Source organism: Onychostoma macrolepis, chromosome 25 (assembly GCF_012432095.1).
Source record: "Onychostoma macrolepis isolate SWU-2019 chromosome 25, ASM1243209v1, whole genome shotgun sequence".
In the NCBI taxonomy this organism is placed as follows: domain Eukaryota; kingdom Metazoa; phylum Chordata; class Actinopteri; order Cypriniformes; family Cyprinidae; genus Onychostoma; species Onychostoma macrolepis.
The window spans coordinates 24,489,633-24,512,159 of NC_081179.1; the positions used below are offsets into that span (position 1 = coordinate 24,489,633).

At 37.7% G+C, this 22,527-nt stretch overlaps 1 protein-coding gene across 8 annotated transcripts in view; it reads right to left on the reverse strand.

Moving 5' to 3' along the window:
• The window catches only part of zgc:113516 (uncharacterized protein LOC541449 homolog), a 68,287-nt gene that overhangs the window by 40,209 nt on the left and 5,551 nt on the right, over nucleotides 1–22,527 (reverse strand). For all 8 annotated transcript variants that reach the window (XR_009269267.1, XM_058766475.1, XM_058766474.1 and 5 more), the window contains exons 2-3: nucleotides 10,021–10,283; nucleotides 9,598–9,732 (exon numbers count right to left, since the gene is read on the reverse strand). Coding sequence is in view for 7 of the 8 variants with exons in the window: in XM_058766475.1 (XP_058622458.1) it covers nucleotides 9,598–9,732; nucleotides 10,021–10,283 (398 nt within the window). In the remaining variant the exon portion in view is untranslated. The remainder of the gene's footprint in view (nucleotides 1–9,597; nucleotides 9,733–10,020; nucleotides 10,284–22,527) is intronic.

The window sequence follows — 22,527 nt, forward strand, 5'->3', positions numbered from 1 at the left end:
ACGGTAACTCAAACCATTTGAGTAAACCGATTGCCTTAAAAACCCACGTTAGGTTAACTCAAACTGTTTGAGGAAACTTATTGCCTTAAACCATTTAAATTTTTAAAACTAATAATTATGAGTGCTCTGAACTTCAATTAAGTTCACTAAAATAAGATATACATTGCAGTTAAGAAATTAAGTGATTAATTAAGTGCTGATTGAGCATTAGTGATGAACACCTGCTGTTAACAAACAGAATCACTGACAGAAAGAAAAACACAAGAACAACAACTAACTTTAGTCACAGCCTCAGATGAAATCAACTGAAATAAAATACATTCATCTCAAGATCTGATTAAACAACCCCACAAACAGCATCACCAGCTCCACTTATTAATAACCAGACTGACTTTATTTCTGTCAGATATCTACAGAAGATCTTATTGAGAATTAACTAAGGATTTGATGTTGATTGATTGTTTCACTGACCTTAGTGCGTATCAGTCACTCCTCTCTTCCTTCTCTGCAAATGTCTCCACTGCTAAAACCACATACTACCACAACAAAATCAACAACTGTTCTGACTCTCGCTCACTTTTCAAAACTTTCTCTTCTCTTCTCTTCTCTGTCCTCCTCCCCCTCCTCCTTCATCAACTCTTACAGCTGAAGACTTTGCAATTTTCTTTACAAATAAAACAAGAACCATCAGTGAACAGTTCCTCACAACACAAACTGATAACTTCATACCGACAAATACACACTCTCTCACCTCCTTCTCTCCTCTCTCAGAGACGGAAGTTTCTAAACTCATCCTTTCCAATCATCCCACTACTTGTCCACTAGATCCTATCCCCACTCACCTCCTTCAGGCCATTTCTTCTTCATACCTGCGCTTTCTCACATTATCAACACCTCTCTTCACACTGGTACATTTCCCAAAGCATTTAAGCAGGCTCGGGTAACCCCACTGCTTAAAAAACCCTCTCTAAATCCAGCACTTTTAGAACACTACAGACCGGTATCCCTTCTTCCATTCATTGCAAAGACACTTGAGCGAATTGTGTTCAACCAACTGTCTTTGTTTCTTGCACAGAACGATCTTCTGGACAACAACCAATCTGGCTTCAGAAGCAGCCACTCTACTGAGACTGCCCTACTCTCGGTTACAGAGGCCCTGAGACTGGCAAGAGTGGCTTCCAAATCCTCTGTACTCATCTTACTGAACCTGTCTGCTGCTTTTGGCACAGTTAACCATCAGATCCTCCTGTCCACTCTCAGAAAGATGGGAATCTCAGGAACCACGCTCCTGTGGTTCGAATCTTACCTCTCAGATAGGTCCTTCAGGGTGTCTTGGAGGGGTGAGGTTTCAAAGTCACAACTTCTTGCAACTGGGGTTCCTCAAGGCTCAGTGCTTGGACTACTTCTCTTCTCCATCTACATGTCGTCATTGGGATCGGTCATTCAAAAGCATGTTTTTTCTTACCACTGCTATGCTGATGACACTCAACTCTACTTCTCATTCCAACACGATGATCCGACGGTTGCTGCTCGCATTTCAGCCTGTCTGAGTGACATTTCTAGCTGGATGAAAGACCATCACCTTCAGCTCAACCTTGCCAAAACAGAACTGCTCGTGGTCTCAGCCAATCCATCACTTCACCACAACTTCTCTATACAGCTGAGTTCGTCAACCATAACTCCTTCCAAGACAGCCAGGAAACTTGGAGTTGTGATAGATGATCAGTTAAGCTTCACAGACCATATTGCTACAATGGCCCGGTCCTGCAGATTTGCCTTATACAACATTAGGAAGATTAGACCCTTCCTGTCAGAGCAAGCCACACAACTCCTTGTCCAAGCTCTTATTCTCTCCAGACTGGACTATTGTAATGATCTCTTGGCAGGCCTTCCCGCAAGTACTATCAAGCCTCTGAAACTGATCCAGAATGCAGCAGCCAGAGTGGTCTTTAACGAACCGAAGAAAGCTCACGTTACCCCTCTCTTCATCAGGTTACACTGGCTACCAATAGCCGCTCACATAAAATTCAAGGTACTGATGTTTGCCTACAAGACAACAACTAACGCTGCACCAATATATCTAAACTCACTAGTTCAAACTTATGCACCCTCCAGAAGCTTGCGTTCTGCAAGTGAACGACGCCTTGTGCTGCCATCACAAAGAGGTACCAAATCTCTCTCATGGACCTTTTCCTGGACTGTGCTTAGCTGGTGGAATGACCTCCCGATCTCAATTCGGACAGCTGAGTCTTTAGCCATTTTCAAAAATCATCTAAAGACTTTTCTAAAGTCTTTTCACCAGCACCTGACCAACTAATACTAACACTAATACTAACACTTACCTATTCTATCTAATTTAAAAAATAATAATAATAAAATAAAAAATAGCTACGTGTACTGTGCTGGACTAACTGAGACTTGTCATAGCACGTGTATACTGCTGCACTCTCGATGGTCTGATTGCTTCTATTGTTCTCATTTGTACGTCGCTTTGGATAAAAGCATCTGCTAAATGATTAAATGTAAATGTAAATCTGAGCGGCTGCACTGTAAAAAATGATACACTATATTTACTCAATAAAATTGTCAATAGATTACAAGCAATATCATTAATTAAATTCAACACATAAAAATTAATTTGAATTAATCAAATGAGATGATTACAAATTAACCATTCAAAATTAGTAAAATAGCACAAAAAAAGTAAAATGTAAAAAAAAAATATTGATTTCACTGGACAAAAAAATAAAATAAAATAAAATAAAATAAATAAAATAAAATAAAAAACACTATGCTAATGAATAGTATGCATGCCAGGCCAGTAGTTGGCGATCAAGAAACACTGCGCATAAATGTAATACGCATGCACATGATGTCACCTTTTTCACAAATTCATGTTTTTGTTGTTCACATGGAGATGATACAGGCATCGTGTTCAAAAGCTTGTGTTTCCAGGCCCCCAAAACAGAGTTATTGAAGACACCTGATGTTAACAAACAGAATCACTGAAGGAGAAAATCTAAATTTCTAGGTTACCATTACGGTGGTCAATGTTTGCTTTAATTGGGCTCTTGACCCTTGATTCTTTAACATTAGATTCTGTTTAGCTGCTGTAACAGAGTTAAGCAACAGTTAGAAAAGCCAAAAGAAAAGGTGGTCTGGTGGTGTTGGTTATGTTTTGATATCATCATTTCACAATTCATTTCACTGAAACCTATTCTCTGAATTAGGTTTATTTGATTACAGATCTAAATTCTACAGTCTAAGAGAGACATCAAGAATCAGAGTATGAATCTCAACAAGAGTGATAAATAGATCAACTCTGAACATCACAAAACAAGCTACAAAAAAATATGCTATGCATGATGGGAGCTATTGATGAGTTTTGATTGGTGGCACCAAGAATGCACTGCAACATTTTATGGTCACCATTGTTGAGGTTCTCACGCTGATACTTGAAGTCTGTGTGCCTATATGAAAGCTATTTATTTATTTTCTTGTTAATCAGAAGAGCTTTTAAAAATCTGCTGAAAATTACTGACACCGTACAACCATAGAATGGCAGAAATCAATACAGTAAACCCAACTCAGAAATTCAGGTCAAATGATGGATACGTCAAAACATAACTCTTCTCTTGGTTTGTCTTAACTGTTGTCTAGCTCAGTTACAGCAGCTAAACAATATCTAATGTTAAGGAGTCAAGCGTCAAGAGCCCAACTAAAGCAAACATTGATCACCGTGATGGTGACCCAATAGTAAAAAAAGATTTTTGTTAACATCAGGTGTCTTCAATAATTCAGTTTTGAGGGCCTGGAAACAAGCTTTTGAAAACCATGCCTGTATCACCTCCATGTAAACAACAAAAACTTGAACTTGAATTCTTCACAAGAATTTGTGAAAAAGGTGACGTCACGTGCATGCATATTACGTTTTTGCGCAGTGTTTCTTGATCGCCAACTCCTGGCCTGGCATGCATAACATAATATTCATTAGCATAGTGTTTTTTTTTGTTGAATGAAAGCAATATTTTTGTTTAAATTTTACTTAATTTGTTTGTGCTATTTTACTCATTGTGAATGGATAAGTTGTAAGCATCTCATTTGATTAATTCTAATTCAGTTTTATGTGTTGAATTTAATTAATAATATTGCTTGTAATCTGTTGACACAATTTTATTGAGTAAATACAGTGTATCAGATTTTACAGTGTGAAGAGGATTAGGTTTGGTTCTGAAGGGAATGCGAGATGTTCAAGTTTCATGATGAATGCAGCTAAAGTAAACAGTCCCTCAGAGAGTGGCTCGGAAGAGAGGGGCGGAGTCAGCAGAGCTCATTAACATTTAAAGGAGAATGACACAAGACCGCTTTCTCTGACAAGAGCTGTTTTTGACAGGGTGAAAAAGGTGTTTTTTACACTACCAATGAGAAATTTTAACCAAACTATGTTACAGACTTTTCGTTAAGACCCTAAAGAATAATATCAACTTGTGGAAAATGGGCATTATATGACCCCTTTAAGAGGCAAATACTACCCATGTTATGTAGAAAACTTTGAAAATAAACATAACATGTAAAGCATAGGTCACTAACAGGCGGACCGCGGTCCGGGTCCGGACCCAGAAGCCGTCCCATCTGGACCCGGACCTACATATCTAGCTTCTATTTCAAGTGGCGCAGCTTTTGTAGTCTTTACGGTAGCGAACTCCGGTCCGAATCCGTGAAGGCTTTTGACATAATGAAATAAATACCAAACGCTAATTTCTAGTAAATCAAATTCATATCTAGCAGATCAAGGTCAGCTCTAGAGCCGTTGGGTGCAGTCGTGCATGCAGTGATGAGAGCAGAGAGCGGCCCGCTGCGCACATGAAACTTTCAGTGGGTGAAAAACAAAAATTAGGAAAGTTGATGGGTCCTTAAAAATCTTAAATGTTACAAGAAAGTCTTAATTATGATTTCAGGAGGTCTTAAATGTGGGGACTGAAAGACAAGAATTGCACTATTCATTGAATAAATATGAGTGCTGCACGTTTCAAAGTCATCTGCTTCGCTGCTTTGTGGAGTCTGTCTCTTGGGCTTTGTGTGCTGCTGCCGTTCCCAAAGCGCCACCTGCTGGAAGAGAATGATTTCCCATTTTCAATCAGCCCGTACGTCTGCTGTTGTCAAAGGCCAATGTGAAAATCAATCCATGTTCAATCCAATCCAAGATAATAAAATGTAAACAAATAAGGCAGTAAAATATATTTATATGTTATTTAATTAATATAATGCTTGCTTGTTTTTGTGAAAACCTGTATCTGAACTGTAAATCATGCTTTTTCCAGTCATTTAATTTTTAATTTATTTTTATTTTAGGTCTTTAAAAAAAAAGGTCTTTAAAAGTCTTGAATTTAAGCTTAAATATCCTGCAGATACCCTGGCTTGGCAAAAACCATCAATTGTTTTTTTATATATAATTGTTCGGACCTCGGCTGGTGGGGAGGGTTCATTACTGGACCTCGAGCCGTTTTAGTTGAAGACCCCTGATGTAAAGGAAAGAGGATTGTTAAAGAAAAAGATTAGTATTGCTAAAACATCTTTGCAGTATAAAAAAAGAAAAAAAAATAGTTGTTTCAACTTAAAATAATTTGTTACCTCGCTGACTTAAAGTTTTTTAATTTAGTCAACTAAAATATTCCAGTTGTCCCTTAAATTAACATCGAGTAACTGAACATTTCAAGTTGACTAAACTAAACATTTTAAGTCAGCGGGGTAACTAATTATTTTAAGTTGAAACTGTTTTATTTTTACATTGTGGTTGCTCTGACAGATCTTTTAACACTCAGTAGGACTGACTTTTATTCATTAGATCAGTGATCCTTAAATCTGGCTCGCGAGATCCACTTTCCTGTAGAGTTTAGCTCCAACCCTGATCAAACTCACCTACCTGTGAATGATCTTGAAGACACTGATTAGCATGCTCAGGTGTGTTTGATTAGGGTTAGAGCTAAACTCTGCAGGAAAGTGGATCTCGTGAGCCAGATTTGAGGATCCCTGCATTAGACGAACTAAAGCTTTTAAGTTGTCGGTTGCTAGTTGCGTGATCGCTCCGTGCCATTCGTTTAGCCGTCACTGGCTCAGTTGGAAGAGGTGGGGCAGAGTGCGGATCAGTTGGGCTCGGGCACGGTACACACATAGTGTGAGCGCTAACCACGCCGGAGAGCGGAACTTTTGATACGTGCAGCACGATTGCGTTAACATTTCTGAGCGGCATGTGAGCGCTGCTGCAGTCTTAGGCCCACCCCAAATGCTCTCATTGGTTGAGACACGTGATGACACTCATACCAAGCCAGTACTGATTAACATTCCACCCCTCCTGTGGCCCACGGTTTGTCTGTATGTATATTCAGAGCCAGTGAGCAACAGGCTTTCACATTTAAATCAGTGATTAATAGCAGACAGTCACTATGATTAATAGCAGACAGTTACAATAATAATAATAATAACAAACTATGTTAATGCGTGATAAAATAATTGTCGGTGTTAATTAATAAATGTGTTAATGTGATAATAATGTGTTAACTTGCCCAGACCTAGAAATAAGCAATTTTTCTAAAAAAAAAAACATTTTTCTCTCTCTCTCTTTTTTTGTCACCTTTTTAAAAAAATTTTTATTAATTAGTTCACAATACCAATGATTGATCCACTAATCGGACTGAACTGGTCAAAGCAGTTCACTCCAGTAACTCACTGACTTGATGCAGTTGGTGTGGGTCTTTGAAATATTTTATTGTTGGTGTGAGCAATAAACTACCAAAATAGCTGTGTTTGTGAATAACTTAGGGACCACGGACTTGACATGGCAGATATTTGGGTAACACTTTATAATAACTGCACGCTATGAATCATTAGGTAAGCATTAGTAAATAGTCAGTTCATCCTTTATAATGCATTGTCCCAACATTAATAGTCATTAGTAAGCAGTTTATAAATACAGCTATAAATGCCTTGTTCTTGATTTATAAGTGTATCTATTTCAAAGGAGATTTAAAGGCTCAGTTATCTTCCTAACAGAAAAATAAACAAACACAACACAGAGGGATACAGAACTCAGAAATATTTATTTCAAGATGCAAAAAAATTCAATTGTACAACTGTACACTTTCATTTTTTTTTCTATGAAATTGCAGATGTTTAGTTTTCATTTTTTTTATCAAGTGTACAGTTGTACAGTTTCATTTTTTGCACCTTGAAAAAAAAAAATATTTATTTGTTCCATATCCCTCTGTGTTCTGTGTTGTGTTTGTTTAACTTTGCTGTTTGGGAGATAAATGAGTCTTTAAATCTGCTTTGTAAATGCTTTATAAGGTATAAATAGTCCTCACTTTAGATGAGCTCACAAAAATAGATGGCTGGCAACTACTAAATGATTTATAACTACCTGACTTAATTATGAATTACAGAAGGAATATGTGTTAATAAAGCATTTATTAACACACTGAGCAACTATTATCATGTGTCTACATAATAAGATTCATAAATGTACATTTAAATAGTTTATTACTCATTTACTTACACTTTATAAATGATCTTATGAACCACTGACAACTCCTAAATAACTGGTTTGTAAATAACGTAATAATTAAAAATGATAACTTGATCATTAATAAAGTATGAAAATACAATTATTAAACATTATAGATATGCTCAAGAACAAAACATTTATAGCTGTATTTATAAACTGCTTACTAATGCCTATTAATGTTGGAACAATGCTTTATAAATGATGAATTGACTATTTACTAATGCTTAAAGGGGTCATATAATGCCATTTTTGTACAAGCTAATATGATTCTTTAGGGTCTAAATTGAAAGTTTGTAATATACTTTAATTAAAAATTCTCATTAGTATTGTAAGAAAACACTCATTTTACCTGCTCAAAAACAACTCTGTTTTCAGCACACCGTTTTATTGCGTGTGTTTTTAAATGCTAATGAGCTTTGCTCGCCCCGGCCCTCTGTTCCGTGGGGCGTTTTGACACAACACACGTGGAGTGTTGCCTTGACAACAGTTGAGGGTATATTTTGAAGAATGGCAGCGGGAGTCTCTGAGGATACTGTGCAACCTTATCAATTCGAACCGGAGTCGGACCCGGAACAGGATGACGGCCCCGAAGAAGTTCGACAATTAAGGCTCGAACGGGACGTTTCTGAATGGTTGGTTAACGTAATGTCACTTTTATCTATTTTTGTGTGTACTGTCAGGTAGAGTAGTGAGATACGAACGCTATGTGTTTACTGATACGTTAGTTCATTGACAGATTGATGTTACAGCTAATGGTCATGAAAAATAAATTCGGTAAATGTAGGCTTGTCAGTGATGCGTAACGTTATCTATGCAGTGTTAGGTACAACTCTCAGGGCGGAAACACTGATATGAGGTCACGGCAGGAATTTTTCATATTGAGAACGTCAGAATAGAAAACATGCATGTACCCTGAATGTAAACATTAGCCACATACATCGTGAAGCGTGCTAGCGATTTGCAAAGATTAATATAAAGGTTAATTAAACGTTACACTCACTTCTTCTGGAGGTTCAGCAGGAACACGAATAGTTGGTACCGATTCTTTTTTCAGGAGCAGCTTCTTAGCAAAACCAGCTTTATACTGACCTTCATTTATAAAGCAGTCTGGTGAAAAATGATTCGCGCAAACATGAAAACATTGACGTTGCTCGTGGGGAATATTCCCTTCAAAAGCAAAACTCAGCCACTGTGTCTTCAGCGGTTCGGACTTAGGAACATCAAAATGACTGCTGTGTTCATTATTGCACCCGAGAACAGAACACCACAATCGCTTAGACGCCATTCTGCTCATAGACAGCTCCAGCGTATATCAACAATGATGCGCAGACTATGATTGACAGCTCGCTCACGAGCAAGGGCGGGTCTGTGTTGAAACACTGCTGTCAATCAACCATCGTGGGAGGGGCGTCCGACCGTGTGGCGTCACACGGTCGAACGGCTTGTTTTGAGACAGGGTAAAACAAATAAGGAGATTTAAAAAAAAAACACTGGATGGATTTTTATCATTTTATGATGGTTGTGTACAGGCACTGCTAACACACATTTCAGTACAATCAACTTGTAAAAGTGCATGTACCATTATATGACCCCTTTAACTAATGATTCATAGCGTGCAGTTATTATAAAGTGTTACCGATATTTGTGCTACAAAATCAACTGCAAAGAGGAAGATTACAGAATTTGTTTACTTCAACTACCTCTGCTAATTTCATGAAGATGTTAACTTATAATATAAATTAATGTAAAACTGCTCTGAAAGAATTATCTGTTATTTGGCTAATAATTTTAAAAAGGTAATATTATGAAACAATAACAACGTTGCAATCCTGCTGAATTTACTTTTTAACATCAAAATTGAGATGAACTATGCACTCATCCATTCATTTACAAACCACTTATCCTATATAGAGCATTTGAAATTATGCTTTTTCAAATGTAAATACACCATTCAGTTATTTTAATTTTATCTAGCATAGAGTTAGACATAGTAGAGTTTGTGATTATAGTGTTTCATAACACTGATGTTCACTTACTTTTGCTGTTCAGGAGCATCAGAACTCTGGACCAGATTAAGGAACTGGGACAATCTAGACCACAGAACGGGTGAACTGTTTCCAGTTTCTTCCGACTTTATGGAATGGATTTTCCCCATTTCTGTTGCAATCAATCTACAGTCAATGAAAAGGCAATTTCAGTTAAGCATATTGAGAAACTGAAATACTAATAAAAAATAAAAAAAAGGCTTTCATTTAGCTAAAATATTTTAGGTAGCCAAATCTACCTTCACTCAGCCATGTTGCGGCATGAGAGCATTTATTAGCACACAATCATAAATATGATATTAAGAAATATACTACTAGTGATCCAAAGTGTTAATAATACTCCACAAGCACTGTGAGTGCATGTGCCTTTCGTGTGTATTTGTGTGTTTGTGTGTGTGCGGTAAAGGCTCAGACCTGTAAACAGACGGCTGTCTAAGCAGTGTGTCGTCCAGCACAACTCCTTTGACAAACTCATAGCAGATACCATTGGTAAAACTGCAGTACAGTTCCGGGCCACAGCCGTGTTTGTATAGCACCCGGAACATCTCCATTTCCTTATCTCGGTCCATAAAAAGCTCAGTCATCTGTCCATAAACCCTCACCAGTAAAACAGGGTCTTGCATCAGAGAGCCCACATAGCAGCCCATTAATTGGTTAGTGATGCCCTCGGTGAAAGCCTAGGATAATTAAAATAATAATAATAATTATAGTTGCAAGCTGCAATTAAGGTACCAAGCACAACAGAGGTAAAATAAAGAGCTAAGAAGCTCTTACTCAGTAAAGACTAAGGTTCTCCAACACTGCTCCTGGAGAGCTACCCTCCTGCAGACATAAAGTTGCCTTCACATGCTATCGGAATTTTCGTAAATACGGGTTTCCTAATAGGAAATTTGAAGTGAACGGCCTCTCAAATCGTATTTACTACTGGGAAACTCGTAGATAATTTTGATATCAGAGTTTCTGAGCTGGGCGGACCATAAACTTTAAACATGAGGGGACAACGACAACGATTGCTGATGTCAATGTTATTCTTTATTTATTTATTTTCACGACAACTACATCACTTTGTCTTGTCGCTAAAGTAGTGTATTTATAGGCTATATATGAACAAAAATTTGATGCATATTGTATGTTTAATAAACAGTGAAATAAGCATGTATTTGACCAAAATTCCAGAATCGTCACCAAGCTTACTATCGAGTGTGGCAAATGTTCATATGCTTGTCAACCAACGGGATGCTACATTTTATTCTTTTTAAAAACAAAGCACCTGAATGTGACAAGCTCATAATCATGACTTCATAAGTGGGGAATAAGAAATTTCTAATAGCATGTGAAGGCAGCAAAAGTTCCAGCCCTGCTTCAACACACCTGTCTGTAATTAAGGAGCCCTGGACACCTTGATTAGCTGGTTTAGGTGTGCTTGATTAGGGTTGAAGCTGAACAGAATGGTAGCTCTCCAGGAGCAGGGTTGGAGACCCCTGTTTACGACATTTGTTGATAAAGCATTTACTATAACATTCAAAATGACTGATGCCCAAAAAGGCAGACATAGGTAAATTAGGAATCTGTCAATTCGGTATGCATTCCAAATATAATGACACCGATGTTTGGCCAAACTGGTCAGAAGTTAAGCAAACATGTCAAATTTTGACCAGGAGGTGGTGTTTTGCCGAAACTAATCATGTGTCCTAAGGTTATTCTTTTTATAACACATACCAAGTTTGGTCAGAATCTGTTAAAGCGTTGCCTCATATATAGCCTCATGTCCATTTTTGCACAAACTTTTTTAAATTAGTTCATATGCTTTATAAAAACAGTTTGGTATATCAAAAGCTATTGATAATAGACTGCTCTGAAGACGATCTGAGGTAATTTTGGTAAAACAAATTCTTTTTGTATTGGTTGAGGCAATTTTAAGTCTGACAAACATATATAACTCACAAATTTTTCAGTACATGTTTTTTTTTTTATCTAGTAACAGCAAACAATGTTTTGTTTTAAGTGAACTTCTCAACACTTCAATAACAAAAAAGGTAATTATTATGTAAAAGTCACTTTTCACTTTTCTTGCTTTTTGGCAGAAACCCTACGCTTAAACCTGATAACTCTTTCTATCATTATTGTTAGTTATTGCCCTCAATAATGATCATTAATAATGTATTATTATTATTATTTTGTGAGTGTGTTTGTATCTGGGGAAACGGCACATAATATTCCTATAGGCTACACAGACAAAAAGCTGATAACCGTTTATAGATTAGTTTATTGCTTTTTATGCATTACAAATCAAGACTTTTTTAATTATCTTAGAAGTGTGAAAAGCAAAACTTTCATTGAAATTGCAAATAAGTTTCATACAGAAAGCAAACAAGGAATGTTTTCCATCACTGAAGTGGTCAATGACTTTCAATGTGAGTTCTGCACATGTAAAATCTCCCATTATAATAACTGAAGCTGTCCACACTGCAAAACTAATATCTTACTTGCATCGTACCTGCACCTTTTTTTAATTTTTTTTATTATTCTTTTTTTAAATTATTATTATTTTTTTTTTACAATGATAGAATTCATGTGCACAAAATTTCTTCTTTATCTGTGACCAATGTGAATGCCTTTGATCTCATATGAAATGAGTGTGGTTGGTTGCATGTTTAAAAATTAAATAAAAACTGTGTAAAATAAATCTTTGATGCAGCTTTGAGCAGATCTAAATGTAATTCTGCAATCAGCACTTTTCATTCATTTTCACATTTCACTAGTAATAACTGATATCAGTAATAACTGATTGTTTAATTTTTGGAATTGTGCAGGGGAATTAATTCTGACCCTGAATCGCCCCTGATCTGGCATTTGGAGAAAACAAGAGTGAGTAAATGACAGGATTTTTATTTTGGGCCAGCCACTAGATGCGCAGGGCCCTATTGATCCCATAAGGATTTTTTTTTTTTGGACTGTCCGAGGCATTTTGGGGGCCTTAACATGCTCAAAAACTCTTGAAAATTGGCACACACATTGGAATCTGCGGTCATTAGGATGCTGCAGAGGCTGGGACCCGGGCATGGCACAGGGGCTTTACAATGCCCCTGTCACAATCATAGACCTTTGTGTTTCTTTCGTGTTTATTATTGCTTGCCTAAGTTCCGTTGACCTACTTTCCTGAGTTTCCCTTTGATTACTTGAGTTAGTTCACCTGTGTCTTGTCAATTATCCTCATTTTGCCTGTGTATTTAAGTTGCTGTCTTTTCAGTTCTTTTTTTGTCGGATCTCAGCAATGTTGAGTGTGTCACCTGTCTTCCTTTGTGTGGATTTAAAATATGTGGATTAATTAAAGACTATTTTACTTCACCTTCATCTCTGAGTGCGTTTCTCCGCATAGAAATGTGACAGTCTCCTGGAACACAGTCTGGAAATCTTTCTGCATATCTTATACATACTTGCACGTATACATATGAAACTTGGTTCACATATAGAATTCACTGAGCTAAACAACTTTTGCACTGCGTGTCATTGGCTCCACCCAGCAGGAAGTGAGCTTTTCAGAGTTTTCTGAAAAGCGCATGTTGTGGAATTTGCAATACTCCTTCTAGGTGTCTGACTAAGTCAACGTGATCTCAAGACATTAGGGATAATAAATTGTGAAGGGATTTTTGATATCTTGAAACGTTTGGCCGTAGCGTGGCAAAGAATTTATGGTGAAAAATAGGAAACAGGAAATGTCTAATAACTTTTGCATACAGTGTCTGATTTTGATCAAACTTCAGCAGTTTGTTTGTTATATGATGCTGATCACATAGATGTGACTTCTATGAGTCAAAGTTATAGTGCCACCAACTGGCAGCAAGAAGTGTGTTATTTTCAAAATGCTTTGAAATCAGCCCCTTATTTTACTGATTTGCTTCAAACTTCATCAGAATAATATATCTTAAATGCTTTTGCCATGGAAACATGTCAAACTTTAATATTTTTTCCGGTGTTTTTAAGGCCCTTAACATGCTTAGAATTTCATGAAACTCAAGACACACATCAGCATTAATGATAGTTAGACACTGACAAAAGCTTATAAATGGGAGAGGAGCAGGCGTTCTATAGCACCACCTTTTGACAAAAGCGAGGGGGTTAGTTTTTCCTAAAGTCACTAAACTCAGTACATATATTATTCTAATCAAGCCAGACAATTTTGAAATTTACAGTCATTAGCTACGACCAACAGGAAGTCAGCTATTTTGGTTTGAATGTGAATTTTTCATGGCAACACCTATTAAAGTAAACAGTAAAAATGATAGCAGTGCTTTTCTTATATATTTAAAGTGCATTATCCAAACATATGAAGAACAGGTCATTCTATGGAAACATGCTTAGTTTCATAAATTTAAAATGCTCCGGGAGTGACAGAAAATTAAAATATGTCAAACATTTCAAATGAGAGATGAAGGCTGTAATACTAAAGTTGACCACTAGGAAAGTCATAGGATAAGAAATGTATTAAGCCTGATATTTCTTCTGTCTTTTTCCAATCCATTAAAATGGCAAATAAATGTGTAGAATCGGGAACACGTTATAATAACTTTCAGTTGTAAGTCATTTATAAGTGATTAGTTAATGATTAACTAATCTTTTACAAAACATGACTATGTGTTCATAAATGATTAATAAGTTATATGTTAATATTTTAGCTATGTTTTGTAGATTAAGTTATAAATCATTTACAAGTGATTAGATAACGATGAACTAATCATTTACAAAACATGACTATCTGTTCACAAATTATTTTTAAGTCAGTCAGAGCTGCACAGCGCGTTCATGCATCGGGGCGTTTTGTGCAGATAGCCTTTGTTATATTAACGTTATGTTGCATAAATAATGAAGTGTATTGAGTTAAATGAGTTAAATCCCATTGTTTTAAAACCTGCTATCAAATGCTTCATTCTACTGGTCATTCAGCGCGCGCAGCTCAAAACAGAAATGCAGAGCATTAATAACTGTCATATACATAACGTTATAATGAGATCACTATTGTAAAAAATGTTGTGAATTCTTAGGGTTTCGCTGACGTTTAATGTTAGCTATCTTTTAATCAAGACATAAAACATTATTCACCCCGTTTGTATCTGCGAGGCATCCGTTACACATTTCCTCTGTGTGTTAACGTCACTAATTATGACTGTCGATTGTCTGACTTGACTTTTGGTAATGTATTTTGCCCCGCCCCCAAACATATGATTCGACTATCAGTCGACTATCAACAAGATTCGAAAATTCCGATTCGACTACGAAAATCCTTAGTCGGGGACACCTCTAGTACACACATATATATTATGTAAACAAAAACTTTTATTTTGGATGTGATTAAGCACGATATATACCACAAATGCTTACAGATCATTAAATCGTTTTTTTTTTTTTTTTTTTGCTTTTTAATACTTATAGATCATTAACATTAGTTAATGCATTAACTATGTTAGGACAAGAAATCTTGGTAACACTTTAGAATAGGGAACACTTATTCACTATTAACTACGACTTTTCCCTCAATTCCTAATTTGCTGCTTATTAATAGTCAGTAAGTTAGTTGTTAAATTTAGGTATTGGCTAGGTTTAGGGCTGTAGAATAAGGCATTACTATGTGCTTAATTACTACTAATAAATGGCTAATATTCTAGTAATATGCATTCTAATAAGCAACTAGTTAAGAGACCCTAAAATAAAGTGTTACCGAAATCTTTTAAGCCTGATCCTTTATTGCTCAGTTCAATTAAATAGAACGACAAACAAATTTATAAAATAAGTTAATACACTGTAAAAAATAAAAAATACTCAGAGGGGTGTTAAATACAACTCATGAAAATCAGTTAGATTTTACTTAAATATATAATAATGGGTAAATTCTAGTAATAACTTCAACACACACACACACACACACACACAAATTAAATAATATATACCCAAAAATATTAGCTCTGGCACCTCAAAAGTGCACATGCATGATCCCACAGCAGAGGAGGACCCACCCTGAATGCAAGCAAACACTGAATCATGTTAAAAAATGGTTGATTTGTCCATGTTAATTGCATTGGATCAAAATCACTTTTGCACCTGCAATTAATGTTGAAGTAATGTTGAAATTTCAACAAACCACCATTATTGTGGTCAGCGTTTGCTTTAGTTGGGCTCTTGACTCTTGTCCTTTAATGTTAGGTTCTCGTTGTCACTTGTAATAATGTGTTGAAATAATTTTGCTGATACAATGAAAACTAAGATCCATTGGAATCAGGGGATGATGATTGTAATCATTGTGTGGTTATTTAAATAATTTGCTCACAAGTGTCTTGTGTTTTTTTGTGTGTGATACTATAGTGTGAGATTAAAGCAGTGGTACGGCTGTCGTACAAAATGCAAAAAAGATCTCGTTAAATTGCTGAATCAATTAGACATCAAGAATCAGCGTATGACACAAAAGAAGAGTTTATGCTGAAATGCATGCTGGGTACCAACATAGTACAAAACTCATTCATGACTCCCAGCATGCATTGCAGTTGATCTGTTTATCTGAATTAGCTTGATGATTGTCACCATTGTTGAGGTTTGTATGATGAGTGTTGATGTAATGATGGGTCAGAAGCGTGTGGATCCATTTGCAGCTTCATTTTAATGATCTTTATCAGGGTCAAACAGGTAGTGGTGGGCAAAGCGAGGCTTTGTGAAACACTGAAACAGTCAAAGCAATTTGACACTTGTCTCTATGGTGACACCTAGTGGTCGTTTTCAAGTATTGCTCTGAAACAGTTTCAACAGAGAAGCAATTAGGTGAATATACAAATTATAACCTATGTTGTGTTCGTTGGTTCACCAAGTGATTCGGGGGAGTGGTTAGTGTTCATGACTGGAATGCTGTCACCCTGGTTTCGAATCTCAGTTGAAGCAGTAATTATAATAATAATAGTAATAATAAGCATTTAGAATTTGTTTTTTTATTGTTTTGCTATTCTAATGTGTTGAAACATCGGTCTGACATCTGAATGAACTCTTTATGAATAAATGTTATTTTGGTCATGAAAAATGAACATTAATAAAAGACATCAAGCCACAATGTCTGACTTCTTTTTTTTTTTCTCTCTTTTTTTTACATATAAAGATTTTTATTTTAAAATATGGATTTTCTAAACAGTGTCTCAACACTTTGTGATCTGAATTAGATTTCATACAATGTATGCCTTGCTTAGATGGCCCAGCAGTGTCAATAGCAGGCCTAGGTACAGGGACAATGTTACCATCCTCTGCACCCCCCAAAAGGCCAGGATGAGTGCTCCTCAAATGGCCCATCGTGGATGGTGTATTATTACAGTAGGCTAGCTGCCTATCACAATACATACATCTCACTTTATTTTGTGTTTCCAAATGGAAATGCTCCCACACCACAGATGCATGGCATCTCTTGCATGGAGCTTCCATTATTATGTAATCTATCAGTATGAAATAATCTATGTATCAATTAGCCTATGATATCCTATCTCTAACTTGCTGTGCTTGTCACTATCTAACTTATATTAATGTATATGTATGCCTATATGAATGTATCAGTATATTTATCCTAATTATCTGTCAATGTCTATAGCCTATATCTATCAATATCTTAATTATATTTAGGCTAGATGAAAAGTTATTATTATCAAGATTACACTATAAATATCACTATATCGCAAAATCTTTCTCCTCTCACAAAAACCCACGAAGTGAAGATGCGTTAACTTCACTTTTATACTTTGTGGGAGTTAGGTTGAGAAAGATGTGCGATTGTGTGATTTGTTCCCAACCCTGTCAATCAAACGCTGATTCGGCAGGTATGCCACGTCTCGAAACACTTGTGACATGCTTCGAATCGCCTTAGTCACGTGACATGGGTGTTTCAAATCACGCTTCGGAGCAGTGTTTCGAAACATCTGCGCTTCGGGATCTCAACACTGTGTCGAAACATCAGCTTCGCGTCAGCCATCCCTACAAACAGGCAGAGGTAACACAACAGCAGTAGCGATATCAGAGGCAGAATAGACACATAAACGGTGGCAGGCGGCAGAGAATCAAGAGTCATCAACAGTCCAAGATCAAACACAGGGAAACTATAGAGTACAGGGGAAACGCTCAGAATGTCAGCCGGGACCAAACAAGACTTCGCAATGAGTGTGTGTGTGTGCGCGCTGCTTAAGTAGAGCTGTGAATGGGAAACACCTGTGCAGGTGATTAGTCTCTGTACAGGGTGCATGGGAATTGTAGTGTGAGAATGTCAGTACTCAGGTGAGGGTGCCCTCCGGTGGCCATCGGAGAGAGCCACAGAGGTCTGATTCATGACAGTTGATGTCTAAATCTTTCTGTATATTTTTCCACAGTATCTTTGCATTTGTTTGCTTTATTGTGTCTTGACACCCATTACAAAACATATTGTGTAATCTACTCCACCTTAACTTTAAAACATCTCTTTCTTTATTAATGCGTAAGTGTTTATATTGATACGCTATTGTAAGCACTGAAAGAGAATAAACATAATGAGAGACAAGAACCCAACTAAAGCAAACACTGATCATAATAATGGTTGTTTGTTGAAATTTCAACATTTTCTTATTGGCTATTATTATGAATAATAATAATAATAATAATTTAATAGATCTTAATAATAGATGACCTATTGCCTGCTAAAAATAGTCTTAATATTACTAAATTTTTATAGGTAATAAGTTGTTCAGTGTCACGAATCCGGTCTACGAACTTCCGTTCACGCACCACCAGAGGTCACTCGCTCACCACATTGACTCTCACACCATACATCACACTGGACTGCATTTCCCATCACCCATTGCACTGACGACACACACAGCTGATTGCACTAATCACACGCACACCTGATCCTACGCACACACTGATTACATGCCTTACATAAACCCTGGACTTCCTCTTCCTCCCTGCCGAGTATTGTATGCGCTTATTGCTCCCCTAGCTTTAGCTACTCTACAGAGCCCTTGTTAGTTATCCTAGTCTTGCCTTGCCTGTTTTGGGTTGTGTTTTCCCCTGCCTGGACTATTGCTGTCGTTTTGGATTTACCTCTCTTGTCTAGCCTCTTTGGATACTGTTCGCTGTCTACCGTCCCAGGCCTGTTTTGGATGACTCTTTGCCTTGCCTATTATATACCTTTTTGCCACTGTTTGACCCTTGCCTGTATTTCGACCACGTTTATTAATAAAAGCATTGCACTTGGATCCGCTCGCCTCTCGTCTCAACGGCTTCGTTACAGAATATTCGGCCGCACAAGGATCCAGCGGCTTTTCTAAGGAACCCTGGCCAGGTATGGATCCATTCGACCAGCTGCTCAATCTGCGACAAGGTAGTTCATCTATTGAAGAGTACGTCATTCAATTCTGTGAGCTGGCGTACAGGATTCCTTTTGATGAGGTTGCATTAAAAGACATTTTCCGTTTTGGATTAAGTGAGCCAATCAAGTCATGTTTACCGGAAGGGAAGTTTAATTGTAGTTTGACAAACTCTTTGCCTGTCCTGTCGCAGCCAGAAGGGCTGTCCCTGAAATCTCGTCCTGTCCTGTCATGGCAATGGAGGCCGTCTCCGAATCCTCATCCTGCCCTGTCGCAGCCAGAGGGGCTGTCCCTGAACTTTCGTCCTGTGCTGTCACGGCTATGGAGGCCGGCTATGAACTTACTGATTGTTCTATCACGACCACAGAGGCCACTTTTGAACCTTTGCCCTTCTCCGAATTGGCCGAGGAGGCCATCTCTGAACTGTCACTCCATTCCGAACTAGCCATGGTCCCTGAGACCGTGAATGCACTGCCTGTGTTGTCTGTCTCTGCTCTCACTGTGTTGTCTGTCTCTGCTGTCCCTAGATCTCGGTCTCTACCATAGTTTCCTGCTCAGTCTGTTTCCCCGTGGAAGTCTCCGGCCCTGTCTACTCCACCCTGGTGGGCTCCTGCTCCGTCTGCTCCTCTCTGGTGGGCTCCTGTTCCATCCTGGTCTCCGCCTTGGCTCCCTGCTCTGCCTCGGTCCCCAGTTTTCCCACTTCCACATGGACATGGCCCTCCGTCCCTCCCCCTGTTCTAGACTATTGCTGTCGTTTTGGATTTACCTCTCTTGTCTAGCCCCTTTGGATACTGTTCGCTGTCTACCGACCCAGGCCCGTTTTGGATGACTCTTTGCCTTGCCTATTATATACCTGTTTGCCACTGTTTGACCCTTACCTGTATTTCGACCATGTTTATTAATAAAAGCATTGCACTTTGATCCGCTCGCCTCTCATCGTCTTCGTTACATGCGGTGTATCGAAAAATATTAGGTATACTTTACCTATTTTTTTTTTTAGTTGGTCAGAGCTGTTAAATTTAGGTATTCTTTACCCAAATATATAGGATATAATCTACTCACACAAACTGAGTGCAAATTCTTACCTCAATTTTATTGAGTAGATTCTATTGGTTGTTTTTTGTTTTGTTTAGTTTTTTTACAGTGGAGTTTTTTTTTCTACTGGAAATATAGTTTTATATAATTATTTTACAAATGCTTATAGATCATTTAAATCGTTTAGAGAAAAAAATCCATTTTGATGATACAGTGTTTTGGTAACACTTACAATAAGGTCTCTCTTTTTTTTTTTTTACATTAGTTAATGCATTAACAAACATGAACTAACAATGAACAATGTTTTTTTTTTACAGCATTTGTTAATCTTTGTTAAAGAGAGTTGTAGTTCCTCTACATAATAATACTTAACATATGTCAGTGTGTTATATGAGAATGGAAACTGTATTAAGGTTTTCAAGTATCATATCTTGATTTCCAAAACTAAGGTTTGATTGACTTCATTACTTGTATGCTGTGCTGGACTGGACCTGTACAGTGATTCTTTCCTCCTGATAGACAATTTAATATAAATACAAGGGAGTAGGAACTAAGAGGGGTGTGCACTGTTTTCCTGGGAATTCTTCAGTTGACCTGGTGGATGTCCTTGTTTGCTACAAATGCCTCACTGGCTGGATTTACTTGTGTGTCTTTGGAGTGTTTCGTGACTGTTTGGATTTTATTGACAACGCAGCACTATGAACTGGGGAATCATTTGAGACTGTTTGTTCTGCAATAAGAATGATTAATCTGTTACCTAATTAACTGGGGAATCTTTTGAGGCTGTCTGTTCCACGGTAAGAGCGAACAATGAGGACGGTTATCAATTATGAACTGTGGTCTCTGCTCATGTGGTGGAAGAATGAAGTGGTATAAGATGTGTATACTTTGGTGATTGTATAATTCACTGTTTTTGCACATGAAAATGACTGGACTGTTTATGTGTTTGTTTATGTGACCTCACTATTACTGGGAGTTGTTACATAGATTAAATAAAAATGTTCATGTTAATTCACAGTTTATTAACTAATGTTAACAGAACAGATACAACTTAAAATTGTAATACTGTATTAGTAAGTAATCTTAATATTAACTAAGATTAATAAATGATATATAAATATTGTTCATGATAAATAATATTGTTAGTAAATGTTAACAAATAAAACTTTAATGTAAAGTGTTACCAAAGTTTTATATATTGTTCTGTGTGTGTGTGTGTGTGTGTGTGTGTGTGTGTGTGTGTGTGTGTGTGTGTGTGTGTGTGTGTGTGTGTGACAGAGGCATTCAGATCCATATGCAAAACTTTATTAAAAGATGTGGTCAAAACAGGCAAGGGTCGAGAGCAACAACAGATAAAGCACAGGCAAGACGAAATAGTAATCCAGACACAGGTGTGGGTCAAATGACGGCGAACGGGTAATCCACAAACAGGCAATAGTCCAGGCAAGGAGCAAACAGAGACCAAACGACAAATCAAAGAGAAATCCAAGACAGACAGGTGATCAGGAAACAGGTAATCAGGCAAAAGCAAGACGTGACTAGACTAGACTAGACAAGAACTATGAATGAGGCATTTATATAGCGCTTTAATGTGTATTGCAATACACCCAAAGCGCTTTACAATCATGTGGGGGGTCTCTCCTCAACTACCACCAGTGTGCAGCATCCACTTGGATGATGCGACGGTAACCACAGGACAACGGCGCCCGTGCGCTCACCACACACCAGCTACAGGTAGAGAGGAGAGAGTGTCATAGAGCCAATCAAGTGGATGGGGATTATTGGGAAGCCATGATTGACAAGGGAGGGAATTTGGCCAGGACGCCGGGGTTACACCCCTACTCTTTACGATGAGCGTCATGGGATTTTTAATGACCACAGAGAGTCAGGACCTCGGTTTAACGTCTCACCCAAAAGACTGTGCTTTTTTACAGTATAGTGTCCCCATCACTATACTGGGGCATTAGGAACCACACAGACTGCAGGGTGAGCACCCCCTGCTGGCCTCACTAACACCTCTTCCAACAGCAAACTAGTTTTCCCAGGAGGTCTCCCATCCAGATACTGACCAGGCTCAGCCCTGCTTAGCTTCCATGGGCAACCGGTCTTGGGCTGCAGGGTGATATGGCTGTGATATGGCTAGGAATTAGGACAGAGAACTGGCTCCGTAATGTTGTTAACGGAAGACAGCGATAAACGCAAAACAATATTTGGCCCTGAATGGTGGTTTGAGACTGATTTTTATAGTGTGTGTGTTTGTGTGATTGGCTGCAGGTGAGTTCGTAATCAAAGTAGTACAATGGGTTCTGGGAAATGCAGTTTGGGGAGAGATCATGAAAAGATTAATTGTGGTGATGGCTGACCTCTGGTGGTGAGTGAATGGAAGTCCATGGACCGAACTCATGACAGTATAACTGTTCTATTAGGACTGGGGAATACATAACTTTACTTTCCATTTGTTTAAAACAATTCTATCCCTTATTCACACCCATTTTGTCAGCTGCTCTGATTGGCTTTCATTTCCTAT